At 38.1% G+C, this 17333-nt stretch overlaps 2 protein-coding genes across 2 annotated transcripts; both read left to right on the plus strand.

Moving 5' to 3' along the window:
- Nucleotides 1-2317: 2317 nt before the first annotated feature.
- LOC129770045 (uncharacterized) lies at nucleotides 2318-3585 on the plus strand. Its single transcript, XM_055772638.1, has 3 exons — nucleotides 2318-2536; nucleotides 2636-2794; nucleotides 2871-3585. Exons 1-3 carry the CDS (start codon nucleotides 2464-2466, stop codon nucleotides 3359-3361), a joined length of 723 nt encoding a protein of 240 aa, XP_055628613.1. The 5' UTR covers nucleotides 2318-2463; the 3' UTR covers nucleotides 3362-3585.
- A 10585-nt stretch (nucleotides 3586-14170) lies between these two features.
- Nucleotides 14171-15404, plus strand: LOC129770493 (uncharacterized). Its single transcript, XM_055773370.1, has 3 exons — nucleotides 14171-14365; nucleotides 14463-14621; nucleotides 14693-15404. The coding sequence occupies exons 1-3, from the start codon at nucleotides 14293-14295 to the stop codon at nucleotides 15202-15204; spliced, it is 744 nt and encodes a 247-aa protein (XP_055629345.1). The 5' UTR covers nucleotides 14171-14292; the 3' UTR covers nucleotides 15205-15404.
- The last annotated feature ends 1929 nt before the right edge of the window (nucleotides 15405-17333 follow it).

Below are 17333 nucleotides of genomic sequence, written 5' to 3' on the forward strand. Positions count from 1 at the left end.
CAACCGTGTTTGTTTCCCTGTCTACATCAATTCGTCTGTGTATTTTGATCTGTTCATGAAGGAGGAAATCCATGATATTCCAGATTGTCTTCTATCGGGGATTGTTCCTACGATCTTCAATGCTAAGTATGGGCGTATCAATTGTGATAATATATACTTTACTGATGGGTCCTCTATGAATGAGTCCACAGGATTTGGAGTGTTCAACGTATTTTTCAGCACCTCACACAGTCTTCAGTATCCTTGCTCAGTATATATTGCTGAATTGGCAGCGATATACTGAGCGCTGGACAGCGTCGCCTCACGACCTGTTGAACACTATTACATTGTAACGGATAGTCTTAGCTCTGTCGAAGCTATCAGGAATAATAAAATAATAAATAAAACTCAAAAACAATAAAAAAAAATACTCAAAAACAAGTTGGAAAATTTCTTATTGGAGTGTTTTTTATCTATTTATATTTATTTATAGTTTTGATGACCTCAGTCAGCTCTGCAGAAAACTATAGATCCAAAACTATATCACAGGCTCGCGACATCAATCAATTTTCAAATTCAAATGTTTGATCGTTTGCTATGCTTTGAATTCTATGATCGCTCATTTTTTGTGAATTTTATTTGATTTCTGGAAAATATATTTTAATGGCCCAAGAGAGGAAGATATACAGATATCTGGTATAACAAATTAGGTTAACTCATTGTCAAGTCAAAACGTCTTTTCATTTGAATTTATAAATGAATCCTCAACAATCAAGAGTCTTTTCACTCGAGACTTTAATGCAACATTGGTACTTCTTAGCACGCAGCTCATAATTGGCACGCAATTTGCCAAATTTCCAATGAAATTATCATACAATATGTATCGAACGTTCCGGGTCTCTGACAGTTCCTACGTCATCCGTTAGCGACAGTGTCAGCTCCGTAGAATTATTTATCTTGCAAGCGCCCATTAGTCCGGAATGGGACCCATTTTATTATCTCCACCTGATCACGTTCTCTATTCATTTGATCGACACTCCAAAGACCCCGACTGCCGAAAAAGCAGGTGGATAACAGATGTTGCCAAATCGATTGACAGGATGTTCTGACGCGCAGAGCATTGAATGACTGGCGAAAGAAAACTTTTAAATAATATTGATTTTTCGCTGGACGCGATCGAAATGCTAAGTAATGCAACATTTAAACTCACATTTGCCATTTGCTGCTCCGTTCGGGTGTATCGGGAGCAGTTCATTGATATCGAAATTGACGGGGTAATTTGTCGCCTCCCAGTGACGTGATTGACGTAACACTTCTTCAGGGTGGATGAACGCCGACAAACGCGTCCATCCCAGAGCGAAAATGAAAGCCTTAAAAAAGATTACCGCTTTGATATAACAAAAAAAAATTATAAAAAACGGTAAGTGTATAAAGTGCTCCTAAAAGTTATAACCTTTTTTAAATATCTTGTAGGGATAAAAAATGGAAACAATGCACAATGTGTGAAACCGTATATCACTCAAAAGAGATGGACCCAACAAGCAACGTATATATCAAAAGTAGGAATATTAGGGTGCTCCCGTGGCCGAGTGGTTAGCGTCATAACTAACATGCCGGATGTTCGGGTTCGATTCCCGTTCTGGTCGGGGGAGTTTTTCGTCAAAGAAATTTCCTCCGACTTGCACTGTGATCACGCGTATTCTAGAGCTTGCCACTCAGAATGCATTCAAGGCGTGTTATTTGGCATAGAAATCTCAACTGAGTACTAATAAAAATGACGCAAGTAAAATACTACGTTGAGACGGTGAAGTTCCTCTAGGAACGTTAGTGCCATTGAAGAAGAAGAAGAAGGAATATTAGGATTAGTTTACAAGCTGGCAAATCATAATTATATTGCTTCATTGGCATTGAAGTTTTTTAACAATCACGCAAATTAAAATCATGCCACTTGGGAACCAAACCACCCTAACTGTAGACGCAATGTGCACTACGTACGTATCCCGGTATAATTTTTGGTCATCTCTTTCTCTGTACGAATTTGCGAATCCGGTGCGTCTTGTCGCGATACGATCCCGTTCTCTGGCGGGTCTCCTTTTCCTTCTTTGGCGCGGTTCTCTTTTGCGCTCGTGCGTACTCTGCGCTGCGCTTCAAGTAAGTCAAATTCAAATTTATTCTAAAATCTAATAAAATCGATAGCCGCACATACGAAATTAGGTTTGCACATACGGGAACAAAAGAAGCTATAATAATTTACCTTGTATGAATACCAACTAATCTTTTCGCTTCTTCGGTATAAAAGCGACTGATCCCGAAGTTTGAATTATCAGTAATCGGTGGAAACTTATCCAAGCGTTACATAAGTTTAGCTCCTGATCATTGTACCGGGGTTTCAATCGGAGACGAAATTGAAACCAGTGGAACAAATCAAAATTTTAAGAAATCTTATTCTTTGAGTGTTGAGCTAACTCAATAAAATTTGTGAAGATGCATAAGTTCGTCGCTCTGTTTGTTATCCTGTGCAGTATCAGTGTTGGATTTTCGATCCCTGTTCGAAATGGTGTGTGATCTTTTGAAAAGGACTTTGGTTTAACGCCCAGTTTTCGTGATAATTACGAGTGATTACTAATCTACACTATCAATGTCTCTCAATCGCCAGCTATCGTGTACTACCGGCAAGCATTGCCTTACATGGCCCCTCAGCAGACTATGTATGGATTCCATTATCAGAATCAACAACTGCAAAACGAGCGTCGTTCGGCAGGAGTCTCTGCTTTCGCTGCCGGAAACACTATTGCTGCTGGAACATATCTGAAGGGTAAGTTGTCAGATGTCCCAAGCTAGACTTGGTCAGTGAATATATTGCAATTAATTACGAGACTGCAAACATACAGATGTTGAAAGTGCCGAGCTACCCGCCCAAGATGAGCAGAATGTGCAAGCTGCAGCTGAAGCTCAACCAGAGTCCGAAATCATCCCAGTCGAAGACGAACCTCTGAGCGATGTTCCCTCCGTTAGCGATCAGGAAGCAGACGAAACGAATGCTGATGAACCCGCCGCCGCTGCTGTGATCCCAGCTGTCGTTCCGGATAAGAAGAAGAAGGTCATCGTTCAGCTCGAATCCGCCGAGGATGAAGAACAAGATCTTAATGTCGCTCGTCGTGGCGGAAAGGTACCAGCCCTCCCGAACAGCTATTTCCCAATAAATTTTGGAAGCACCAACGGTGGTGCCATCGCTATCGCCAACTCGTACAGCACCGGAAAGGGAGGATCCGCCACTAGCACTGCTACCGCTTACGGAAGCCCAGCAGCCGCTGAGCTGAGAAGACTTTCGCCTGCCCAGTTGAAACAGAAGCCGGCCAAACTTCGCGCAAGAAAACATTAGGAAACCTAATGAAAACGGAAGCTGCCCAGTGTTCTTAGCGATAAGCGTCCTAAATTATTAGGTGAAAATCAACTCCGCCGTAGGTTTAGGAAGCAAAAGTGCAAACTCGAATCGACTAGCGTTTAATTTTTGCAAATCTACAAGCATCCATTATTTATTGTAATTAACAGTGACCTCTCCCGAAGTCATCTCAAATATACGATTCTGGAAATCAATAGTAACAAGTTATTTGACTTTTGTTTATATTCATATATACTCACCTTATTGTCCGACGTATCTTACTGCTGTCAATTCTGATCGATCTCAAGTTCTATGACTGGGTCTAACAATTGTGCCTCCATCGTCGTTACGCTCATGAGTCTCCGGTCCTAGAAGTTCCCGCGGCAGGCTCTTCCAGATTCTTCTTTTCATTGTTGGCGAATCATTTTTAACAGTAGGGGAGGTGGGGGTAAAACGGACATGTTAAGAAGAACTTCAATTATATCGTTGGAAACTCATGTTTCCCAAAGCTTTGATGCAGTTTCAATATACTGTTTTTCCACCTAATTAGCCAAATATTTTACAAACAAATGTTTTTCAATGTCTTTACTGAAATTAGAACAGACCGAAAAGTACAAAAATTTTTTTGTTGCGGGTAATATGGACATACACTCTGTCCAACTTCTATAAGACCACCCTGATTCTATTTCGTAGCAACTCAAACAGTTAGAATTTCAACAAGATACATTAATACATTAGAATAAAGTATATTTAACGTCAATTCCGTTCAAAAGAGTTGTTTGTTTATTTATTGTGCTTAAATATGATAATATCAGCTGTCCAGTTTCTATAAGACCACTTCAAAATTTATTATTATCAGTATTATCAATGAAAAATTCAAAACGATAGGCTGATTTACATGTTAATAATTGGTAACCTTGCCATTTCGACTAATAACCTTGAAAATTCGTGTTGGAATACGATTTACCAAATTCGGCTGAACGGATTTCTCGATATTTTTCCATTTTTCCGAACTTGCGACCTTGAGTTCTTCAATCGTGGTGTACCGTTTTCCCTCAGTGTAGATTCTGCGTACAAGGATCACTTCTAAGATTTTCAACATGATTCAAGTCTGGAGAGCGAGCCGGCCAGTCGAAAAATTAGGTTTTTGGTCCTTAATCCATTGCTTAGTTTACTTGCTGGTATGAATGGAAGCATTGTTTTGCTGGAATGTGATTTTTTTGTGACGATATCCCCGCAAAAACGGTAGGAGAGAGAATTTCAGAACATGTGTGTAATCCTTGAATGATGTGAAAGCTATTTTGAGCTTTCCGGTTGTGCAGAATCCCGCCCAAACCATGCACGAGCCTCCACCAAAATTCCTGGTTGAAAAATACTGTTCCTTCTTCCGTGAATCACACCAGTACCCGTTGAAACCATCAGGACCATCCAAATTGAACTTGTTTTCGTCAGTGAAGATAACCTATACATTGAAGCAATCTTCGTTATGGTATATAGCAAAATGTATTCTATTGGAAACATTTTTTGTCATAACATACCATGTCCCACTGTCGGTTCATGTGAGCTTTGGCAAAACTCAGACGTCTTCCGAGGTGAGATGGTGTAAGATGAGGAGTTTTAACCTTTTAAGCCCTCTTTATGTGAGGATTTTTTACCAAAATTTGATGAATTGTCACCCGAGCAATTAAGTATCGTTCTGAATCATATTTCGGACAACATCATATTTCGGACAACATCATATTTCGGACACTTTGTTCTAATATCTTGAAATGCTTCATGCACTGATGATATAACTATAAATTAAATATCACAATTGCTTCTTTAGAGCGATCCCTTGGTTTCACTATCATTTCATTTGAGAATAACATTTGAATTATCACATGGTAGGAAAAAATTCAACGGTACCACTCATTATCGTTTGTGTTTGACGTTTGTTTTGCGTGAGCACGTAGAATTTACCCGTTCATAAATATTTAATTAAATTTTCCCGTGTTTCATCAGTTCTCATCATCGTTAACTGTTTACTGAGATTGCTTGGTAAGTGTTTCGCAGTTGACTATAAAATATAATCAAGTGTAATGTAATTTTCGTCCATAAAATTACAAAATAAAGTGTCCGAAATTTGAATTCAATCTATCCGAAATTTGATTTAGTGTCCGAAGCTTGATTCTTATTCGCTTCATTTGAAAAGCGTTTTATTCGATGATTTTATGATGTTTTCAATCAAATAGGTACCAAAGTAGAAACCTTGAAAGTATATTGAACTAATTTATTGAAAATATCTACCAAATAATACCTGTGCATAAAGTTTAGAACTGTTTTCTGCATCATATGCCTTAAGCGTCCGAAATATAATTCAGAACGGTAGTTGAAATATTGTTTTATTTGCACATGCGATTGTGAGGTATTCGAACCTGTTCTAGCTATTTCCCGCTTATCCCGGTCAGAGAGCTTCGATTTACGTAGAGCTCTCTTCTTCTTATCGTATCCTTGAGGATTCGCCAAATAATTGAGAACTACTTGATTGGACCGTCCGATCCAACGAGAAATTTCTCTGATACCAACATTTTCTTGGTGAAATGCATCGATGTCTCTCTTCTCTCTCCGTGAGGACTATTCCCTTCGGAATTTTCCAGATTTAATTGATCAAAACAACTAAAACAACGGAAAATGTAACTGGTCTTATAGAAATTTGACAGATGAAAATACGAAAACATTCGTTGACGCTCAGCGCTTGCACACACACACATATGAAAATCATGCAGTGTATGGTAGTCACCAACCCCTACACACTAGAATATAAATTGAAGCATTGTTTGTTCACAATGACACAAAGCAGCAAAATCATCACCTGGTCTTATTGTTGGACAGAGTGTATAGTGGGGGTAATATGGACAGATTTGTAATATATGAAGTGTAGACGTTTATCGATCGCGAGAGGAATACTTTTATTCAACCAAGGTCTGAACTCATCACGAATGTCCGTTAAATGATGAAAGAATCGAATTAATCCACCTAGAAGTGATATCGTGCTTTTCAGCAGTATACGAGGTATGGCTATTAAATAACGAGACCGCGCGCCTGGAGGGCGCCCTAGAGGGGTGGGGTAAAAAGGAATAGTGCGATCGGTAGCTTGAAGTGCCTGCTATAAACGTACGAAAACACGTTTTTGTCACTATAGTAGTTTGCGAGCAGCAGTGGTTTAAATGGAACGTGGTTTGTAGTGCGCGTCGGAAATCATGTGTGACGAAAAACACGAACAACAACGCACATGCCCATAACGCGCTGTCGGTGAAGCAATTTTTAGCCGATAAGAGCATTCCAGTGCTCGAACATGTCCCGTACCCGCCAGATCTAGCCCCATGCGACTTTTTTCTATTCCCCAAGATCAAATCCATGTTGAAAGGTACCCGATTTCAGTCCGTAGAAGAGGCGAAGGAAAAAGCGGCGCGACTTTTGAATTCCATAACAAAAGAAAAGTTTCAGCACTGCTTCGAACAATGGAAAAAATGTATGGAAAGGTGTGTGAGGAGCCAAGGGGAGTATATTGAAGGGGAACATACCGTTGTACCGTAATTTTTAATAAATAACCCTTTTTCGTAACCAGTCTAGTTATTTAATAGCCATACCTCGTAAACGGACAGACTCAACTATTTTGCTTTTGGTTCCAGTCAGCTTCTAAACAGTCCACATTTGGCGATTTGGTTTCCATTTATAGACGCAGAGCATTCCTTAGGAATAGATTAAACAGACTTTCCACAGTCCATCTCACTCCCACTGGCAACTGTCCGTTTTACCAGTATAATTATTTCAATGATTAAAATTTTCCACTCAAAAATGAATTTACTTTTCCATTCATACCTTTACGCTGCATAAAAGATTATTCAGGCCTTTTCTTTAAATTGAAGCCAGTGAAACGTTTTGAGGGTGCTTTTATTGTCGTTTGTTCAACAATTCATGAGAAAGCTTAACAGACGCAATTTAAGTCTGAAGCTTTTATTCGGCTATTAACACTTTTTCCAAACGACATGAACCGATTATTGGCTGTAATGAAACTAGTCAGTTGAAGAATAGCCGTTTACGTTGTATAAAAGATAATTCAGATCAATTTGAAGCTTCTGTTCAACCATTGATATTTACCAGTGAAGCGTAATGAAAACGTTTCTTCAACTACTGAAATGTTTGACTGTAATGAAATGAAATATTTGAAAAATGTATAAAACGCTCTTCAGACATTTAGTGCCGATGATTTCTTAGAAAATATACGGCTGTACTCCCGTAATCTCACATTTTGACGTGAACGTCAGAGGGAAGAATTTTCAGTACGAGGCTTTTCTTGAAATAGCATGTATAATCAGCATACGCGTATACTAAAAAATCAGATCTGTACAAAATGTGTGCACTTGACGGTAAAAAATTGTCAACGGCTTGATTTTTGAAAAAATGCAATTTTATTTAAGCTATGCCACCAACGCCAGTTCGTTGTGGAAACAGCAAATCTCAATGGCTGAGCAGGCGAGGAATGTAAACATCACCAAGAAACTTTGTAAGCCTTTATGTGTAATATGTGAGAACAGCAATACACTTCAATCTAGGATAAATTACTCCTTCAAGCTGAGTTAGATTTTATGAATTTAAATATTTGACGGGATTCTGAAACAGAGCTTCAAAGTGCATGATTTGAAGTTCTAAACCAACATTCTTATTATAAATGTAGCACAGCATGGGGATGGATTGTTTTCGATTGAAATATTTGCATGACGAGCTTTACGGAAAAGTGGTTTCTTTCAAGGAAGAAGGCATGTGGCTCTCATTATTTATACTAAACGTTCATCACGAAAGATGTTGTTATGTGAAAATTGCTGTCCTTACCATCAGATCAGATCACACCGCATCACAATCAACATGACTTTACGTCACGTCTTACGGGAAATGGCGCTTACGCCACTCCGTTTTCAAGCTTTCACATGGCCGGACGGAACTGAGCCTCTAGCGAAAAACAAAGTATGGACAATTCGATACAGATTGTTTACAAATGGTGACATTGGCGAAGGATTTAATGGCAGAAAAAATGAAATATTTAAGGGAGGACCCGGTCTGGAAGGTCGAAAAAATCGATTTTTTTGCATTTTTGGGAAGCCTATGCCCTCAAAAATGTTGTCCTAAAAGGATTTTTTGATATTTGATTTCGTTGGAAAGTTACAGCCAAAAGTATTAGGTCACCTCAAGAGATATAGTATTGCAGTACGAATTTTTAAACGCGTTTTTCTCGAAACAATGTTTTTTCAACTATTTGTATCGTTGTCTCAGGATCTACTCGATCGATTTGACTGAAACTTTTTATCAGTATGTAGAAATGAATTATTTTAAGCGTTACAAAGCCGTTTTTAATTGATAACTCATTCGAAAAAAAAGGCCGCCATTTTGGCAATTTGTTTGAATTTTCGAATTTTGAATTCAATTTTTTTGTGACACTTTAAGTATTGTCATATAGTTTCAAAATATTCATTGAAATTTGTTCTGTGACATTCCGTTGCTTCAGAACCGAAATCACCAGCGAGGTACCAAATTTTGAAAACACGGAAATACAGTAGAGCCCCGATCATCCGCGAAATAGTCTGGCTAGCTCACCGCGAATGACGAAAATCGCGGATAACGCCGTAAAGGACTGAAAATGTGTAAAAATAAAACACGAAAAAAAAATTCAGCCTGAAAACTTACTTCTGGCTGTAACTTTCCAACGAAATCAAATATCGAAAAATCCTTTGATATGGTGGAGAGAATATTCATTGTTCATTGTTTGATGAAAGTCGAAGTTTTAATATTATTCGTTGATGAATGCCACAATCAATCGATTATTCTAATTCGCGAGGAGGGTGTATTATTTGCGCTGGGTATTTTCGCGGAGAAATCGATTCTTCTATGAGCGTTAATTATTCTTTGCCAGCTAAACGAAGTGGATTGTAATTATTTAATTCAGAAGATAATATGTCTAACAGTTATATGCCTAATAAAACAGCTTAAAAATTGCTTTGGAAACAGTCTAATGAGATTACAAATCAGTGTATAAACTGGTGCCCGCTCGGAAATCCATTTCGAAACCGTTGTTTGGTGTTTGCTGAAACGGACAAGGTTTGCTGAGGAGCATCGAACGACAATGAAGTGTCTTTGTCAAGGCAGGGGGAGAAGAAGTTTGGATTGAGTTGTCCCCAAGGGCCCTTCTCAGGGCTAGAGACGAATGAACTGCAAACGTTTAAAGTCTCTTAAATTCAAGAAGAAGAAGAAGAAGAAGAAGAAGAAGAAGAAGAAGAAGTAGAAGAAGAAGGGAAAGAAATTCATTTAGCTCGCACTAGCTCGCATCTCCCAATCCCATTTCTTTTTTTCCGCCGGACTGAGCGGAACCGCATTTTTTGGGAAAGCAGCAGTTCTATTGTGGAATAACCTTGAGGTTGTATCACATGTATAACCCACTTCTAGCTTTTTTCCAAAGCTCATAAAAAGAGAAACGAGTTTGGTCTTGGAAGCGTTCCATGGAAATCACACAATTCCCATTCTATACTTGACTGATTGTATAGAACAGAATGCGAAGTCGAAATTTTTAGGTTGTTTTTGAAATGCTGTAACTTCGTAAAAAATCAACGCATGGAGATGGAATGTACATCATTCTAAAGCTTAAACTTTCAAGTTTATGAATAGTTTAGGAACGAATGTTGTGAATCGTTTATTCGAGGGTACGCATAACATTTTTTATTTCTGGTATAATTTGCGACAAAACGCTCCTCTAATTAACTCCAAATTTTGATCGATCAGCTAGAAAAAACGGCTGCTTTATTAATATGGAACGTTCACAGGGGTTTAAAAGATCACTCGGCAAAAAATTTGTCTGCACAGCCATTCCAAACCGATATAGATTTTCTCAGATTTTCATCAGTGCTAAGTGGTAATTTTGTTCTTTATCGCAAAACATTAGACTCGTGTTTTTTTTATGTTTTTATTAGGGTGCCCATTTTTGTTTTAGGGTGGTCCGAAAAAGTATTTTTTCTACTTTTTCCCAAAAATGGCTTGTTTCAAAAATTTATAACTTTTGAACCACTTAATCGATTTAGATGATCGACATATCCAATTAGAGCCAATAAGCTAGCCTTTTATTAAAAAAAATTAAAATAATAGAAAATACGGGCCTAATGTTTTGCGATAAAGAACAAAATTACCACTTTTCATGGAAATATGAGAACCACTATTTATATCGGTTTGGTATGGAATGGCTGTGTAAACATCGGAACTTACGGCAATATTCGCCGAATTACAGCAGATACGTTTTGGAATCGATGCAAAAATTCATTTTCTTTTGTCAAAGCAACAAACTATCCTTCTATATAATTTAGTGTAGTTTCCTGCCTTCCCATTTGTGATGCGATAATTATTTATTGAAATAATCATTATCGAGTATGAAGAGAAAATTTTTCATTCAATGAAAAATATCGTTGTATTGAAAGGTCCTACAGGAACGTTATAGGCTTCAAATGAAAGTTGGTTTATAAGGTTAAATGGATTTGCTATTTATTAACCAGACCCTTATACTTTTACACTGGCTAATATCATCAATCGCTGATACGTGATGTTCGATCAAAAACTTGAAGGATTTTTTCAACTTATCGTCGGGGTGTCACCCCTTTGAGAGTTGATATTGCGGACTCATGAAACGCCCAAAACGTCACATTCAACTATCATTGTCATCGAATATCTATGGTATACCACATTTTGGGTAACCGCATCCTTTTGTAGCATAAAATTTCGTTACTGAAAAGGCATTGCATGGTCTCTGGTCTGGCTTCGGGCATAGACACCTTGTATCGACCCTAGAACACTGTTACTGATTGAATATTATCCTGAATTACTTTACATAAACATAAGTATGTTTATTTCGATGAAACACACATATGACCAAATCACCCCACATCAAAATTTTAATGTCCAAAAATCATCTCTCTTATTGTTTTTTTTATTATTTTATTGTTAATATATGTTCGGTAGTTTCAAGCTTGATATAATGATTCAACAATCAATAATATTGAGAGAGTCTTTTTTTATTTATACCGTATTGGTTTGTATATATTAGGCTATTTGTTTTGGGGGTCCAAATTACAAATTACATTTCACCTTCATGCGTTGATTTTTACGAAGCTACAGCATTCCAAAAATCACTTCGAAATTTCGACTTCGCACTTTGTTCCTCTTTTTTCTTTTTGTCGAGTGTATTACATTCAAAGGTCAACGGATAGATAAAATGAGTACAAGGATTGGAAACGGATAAAACAACTTAATTTCAAAACGGAAAAGTACTGATAAATCCGTCAGCCTTTCATCCTGACTATGGTTGTATAATGTTACATATGATGCATGTTTCTATCATAGAGGCTGGATGATCTTCAAAAGCATTTGGTTCTCGTGTGTTCTCAAGTGACGATTGACAACCAATGTAGATGTAGTATTCCGTAGCTTGTATTCAAAATTCTGGATAAGGCTATACAAGTTTCGCAGGAGTAACTGAAAACTACGACTTTGCGGTTGTTGTTGTTCTTTTATGGACCACCAACAATTTCGAAATAGTTGATTTTATGTTAATTACAATTCCAGACTTATCCTCATCCACTCACACACTAGCAAGAAAAACTTTCAGCAATCTTTAAAGATATTCATTCATTCATTCATTCATGGAGAATTGATTCAGATGCAATTTTAAACAAATGATTAACGATCCAGCGGTAGACCTACGTTTACCTTGCGGTTAGATCACAGATATAGCTCACTTATAGTTTTGAAGAGTTTAGTGATATTATGAAAAATGAAGTATACATTGAAATTGGAGAAAGAAAAATTATGATCATGGTTTGTCCGAAAAATGATCGAGGTTTGTTCGGTTTCAAAAATCAACAATTTTTGAATGAAGAAATTCGTATTTTCAAGTAGATGTTTCATTTCACATTGCTTGAGTTTACTGTCATCATATTGATCCATTCATATTTTAGGCTTTCTTCAGAATATTGCCTTGGGTATTTTGAAGGTGAGCAGCACTCAACAGAGAAACTTGATTTCTGCTACGCGCGAAGGACATCATAAACAGTCTGCAGTGCGCCAAGCGGCTGCCATAGTAATCATGTAGACAAACCAGCATCAATGCATCAGACAAATCATGATCAAAATTGAGGTCATCGAGATGCATTAATTACATGATTCAAATATATAAATTTGATACAAATCGCCTTCAATGATTTTTTTTCTTTAGTTCGTAAAAATACAAACATAATGTTTACAATATTTGTAAGTGTTATAATCCACGAAAGGTCTGAATACGTACCAAATATTCATCTGGTGATTGATTAAAGGTTAGCTCAAATAAGGTGCGCATTGACACCAATTGGAGGTGCATTTTGTAAACCTTTAAAACATGTGAATTCGTGAAAATATCCTATAAAACTACTGTAAATCATGAAAAAGGCAATTTTATTTATTTTTTTGAAACATTTGAGTACCTGATTTAACACAGGTGCGCTGAACTAGAGTATTCAAAAAAGTTGAAAAACCAAGATCATATTTTCGACTGGACAAACCAACATCATTTACCTTCTTCTTCTTTAGGAGCGCTGGACCACTGGGACCATTAATTTGTTCCATTGTGGTGATCATCATTTAACCTTAGTAGAAACGAAAAGTTATTGTTTTGCGTGTTTCCGAAAGTGCCCTTGTGAGCCGACCGAATTCCACGCTCGAGCTAGTCTACAAAGGCGGCGCTGTATCCCGCCTCAGACGATCCCCATGGAGGGACTAGAGGTATTTATCTAAACTCTTCTGACCGAGAGTGAAAAGCAATACAGTCGATCATATGATAAGCATATCCAATTGAATTAGGTAGGATGCCATTTGTAACGAATACCATGGAGATAGATGGAAATGAAATGAATTTCTCACATTCTGGTAACCTAGGAAGATAATATATTGTTGTTAACAAATTCAGAACATCATAATAAAATTACATTGATCATCAAGAGGATTCGTGAGAATGCATGTGTCAAAAACTATCGTTACCAAACGACTTTCAGAATTTCCATAAAGGACACCCATTCGAGAAAATGAAAATAAACACAATTCTACAAAATGTAAGGAAAATCACTCACCTATATTTTTGATACATTTGTGAACCAATTTAACTCGACCCGAAAGGCTATTTTGCCTTCGACCGTCTTCGTCTCATTGCTCCTCTTATTTTTCCTTTGATTTTACTGATGAACTGTTTCCGTAACTGATACCATTATTTGGTCCAAGTTTAGTGGATCACATTATGATTAATTTAATTGTTCTGCAACCAGTGCTTTTACCAGATAGTTATCAATTGTCTTTGTACTTACATTGCTAGCCATACGATCTATAGTACATCCTCGTTTTCACCGATTCCAAGATGATCAAAAAACAAATTAAACTTGACGAGCCAGTAAAAATCTACTCCATTCACCACCTCCCGAAAACCACCCGCGTAGAACACGATCACAGTGACGACGTCACAGGTGACGAAGCCTCGATCGTCAGAGGAACATGCGTGCATAGGAAATCGGCGAAATAAATGCTAAAACTATGGGCTGCAGAAAATAACCATCGATCTCACCAAATTGGTCATACGAAATTGGGCTGTGCACAAACGGGAACGACAGAAGCAATAATAATTTACATTGCATGAATACCAAATAGTTTTTGCGCTATCTTTGGTATATAAGCAACTGATCCCGATTTTAGGATTATCAGTAGTCGGTGGAAACTTAGCCAAGCATTAAGTTTAGCTCCTGATCATTGAACCGGGGTTTCATTGAGAGACCAAGTGGCACCAATCAAAATTTTTAAAAATAATATCTTTTGGATAAACTGAGAAAAAAGTGAAGATGTATAAGTTCGTGGCTCTATTTGTTATCCTGTGCGGGATAAGCGTTGGATTCTCAACCCCAGTTCGAAAAGGTGTGTGATCTTTTGAAAAGGACTTCGATTAAATACAGTTTTTGTTTTGACTTCGAGTGATTACTGATCTGGACTATCAATGTTTTTCAATCGCCAGCTATCGTATATCAGCGACAGACATTGCCGTATATGGCCCGTCAGCAGACTATGTATGGATTCCATTATCAAAACCAACAGAGGCAAAACGATCATCGTTCCACTGGAGTTTCGGCTTTTGCTGTAGGAAATACAATTGCTCCCGGATCATATCTAAAGGGTAAGTTATCACGAACCCCAAGCTATACTTGGTCAATGAATGTTTGTAATTGCCAAATTGCAAAACTACAGATGCTGAAAGTGCCGAACTGCCAGCCCAAGATGAGCATGATGTGCATTCTGATGTAGAAGCTCTGCCGGAGTCTGATTTTGTGCCAATCGAAGATGAAACTCTGAGCGATGTACCAACCGATAGTGATCAGGAAGCTGACGAAACGAATGCTTATGAGCCCGCCGCTGCTCCAGCTTTCTTACCTGTAGTTCCTGCCGTGATCCCGGTAGCAGTACCGAACAAGACGAAGAAGGTTTTCGTTCCGACTGAATCCGACGAAGACGAAAAAGAGGTCCAGGTCAGTCGTCGCGGCGGAAAAGTTCCAGCTCTCCCAAATAGTTATTTCCCAATCAATTTTGGAAGCACCAATGGAGGTGCCATTGCTGTCGCCAATGCGTATAGCACTGGAAAGGGAGGGTCAGCCACGAGTACTTCTAACGCTTACGGAAGCCCAGCAGCCGCTGAACTGAGGAGAGCTTCGCCAGTGCAACTGAGACGAAAACCTGCCAAGCTCCGTGCCAGGAAATATTAGGGCTCATATGAAACAGGAAAACATCTCAAACATCTCAAACTATCAAATAATACTCAACTTTGCCGTAGTTTTATTACGTAAAAATCTCAACTCGAATCGATTAGCGTTTAAATTCTGAAAATTGGCAAACATTCACTATTTATTACAAATCAAAATGACTTCTCGCGAAATCATCTCCAATATAATAAATCTAAAACCGATAGTAATGTGTTATTTTTTGTAATACCGTCATCCTGGGTCAAATTATTCACCGGGGTGAAATTGATCTACTGGAAAGAAACATCAATTTTTGGAGGGATTGTGTAAGTTTAACAGGAATTAGCAATGCCAATAAAAGTAATAAAAATCCGAAAACTGCTGCTCTAACCGAATAGACGTCGCTATAGACATCTGTACTACAAAGCAGTATCACGATGGTCCTCCTGCGAGGTAGTGGGGTTGTTCGCAGGTCTTACAAACCGTAGGAGAAGGTTGCCCTAATCCGACCGGTGGTACTCAACCGACCATCTCTTGGATCTCGGAAATTGAACTGAACAGAAAATGAGTTAAATGTTCTTACAGACGTCGAAGAATTGTAAAACTGTACAATTTGGATTGCTTATGGTCTGCTCATCAAAACAAGCAGCGAGCACAAAAACTGATTCGGACTAATCGATATAGACCAAGGCGACGAGAACGGACTCTAAACACTTAAAATGTCTTCTTCTTCTTCTAACGTTCCCTGTGGAACTTTTGCCTTCTCAACGTAGGTACTACTTGGGTCATTTTTATTAGTAGTACTTAGTTGAGATTTCCATTGTCGAAAACACGCCTTAAATGTAGTCTGGAGTGGAAAGTTCTTAGAATACGCATGACCACAGTGCAAGTCTGAAGAAATTTATTTGACGAAAAATCTCCCGGGCAGAACGGGACTCTAACCCGAACCCACGGCATGATAATGTGACGCTAAGCACTCGACCACGGGAGCACGTTTAATACATCATGACTTAAAAATGCATAAAACGTCGAGATCTGGTGCTATCTTGAAAAAAAAATTTTGGCCTAAAATTTACTTTCTGGGACTTAGCCTGAGTGACAATGGATGTACGAAAAAAAATCATCATCGAATTTAAAAAACCGACCATGTACATTTTGTTTATTAGTGGAGGCGATCTAGCACAGTGGTATCATCCATACCTCTCAAGCAGAGATCGCGAGTTCAATTCTCACTCCCGACATTCTTCCGAAAATGGAAGTAAAAGTGACGAACCAGCCGAAATGTGTTGAAACTCACTATAATAGAGAAAAAAATTCGTTTATTGGCCCAAAAAAATGACCTGTGCTAAAATTTCAGCTCAATCGGATATGATTTAAGGGTGCCCCAAAGCGCTCGAAGTTTTGATTATAAGCGCTCATGATTTTGATGTTCATGTTCGGTTCAATGTTGATTTTTTTCCATACATCAATGGCCACCCTAATGTACATGTCCCGAGAAACCAATGTTATAATAATGAACACACAGGTCCGTTAAGTGTGCTTATATAGAAAACGGTATGTTATTTAAGCATTTCATAGAGTTATTTAGGTATTTTCACACGACTCACACTGGGCCACTGTTGTAAGCCGAGATGCCAACCTTCCTGATTTTTCAGGATTTCCCAGACTTTTTGGCTCGTATCCTGACATCCTGAAAAACACTCGTTTTTGCCTGATTTTTCTAAAGTGGTCCAGAATTTTCCTGATTTTTTAGTCGTTTAATTTTATCATAATGAAAAGGATCCTTGTTGGAAATCTCAACTGTCAGAATAGCCTACAGAAAAAGCTCTCCGGTTTTCCCTTGTATAGTGATTGCTCTTTCTTTCTTTTTGGAAGAATGTCGGGAGTGAGAATTGAACTCGTGACCTTGAGCGTGAGAGGCATGGATGTTACCACTACGCCAGATCGCCTCCTCTTTCGTTTATTATTTATTATTACGTATTAATATTTATTTAAATGCCTAAAACACGTAGTGCGTTTATTCCACCATTATGTTTTTCGCTCTCTCTCTCTCTCTCTCTCTCTCTCTCTTTCTCTCTCTCTCTCTCTCTCTCTCTCTCTCTCTCTCTCTCTCTCTTTCTCTCTCTCCAGAATCTTATGCCAAGGATTAAATA

Source organism: Toxorhynchites rutilus, chromosome 2 (genome assembly GCF_029784135.1).
Source record: "Toxorhynchites rutilus septentrionalis strain SRP chromosome 2, ASM2978413v1, whole genome shotgun sequence".
Classification (NCBI taxonomy): Eukaryota; Metazoa; Arthropoda; class Insecta; order Diptera; family Culicidae; genus Toxorhynchites; species Toxorhynchites rutilus.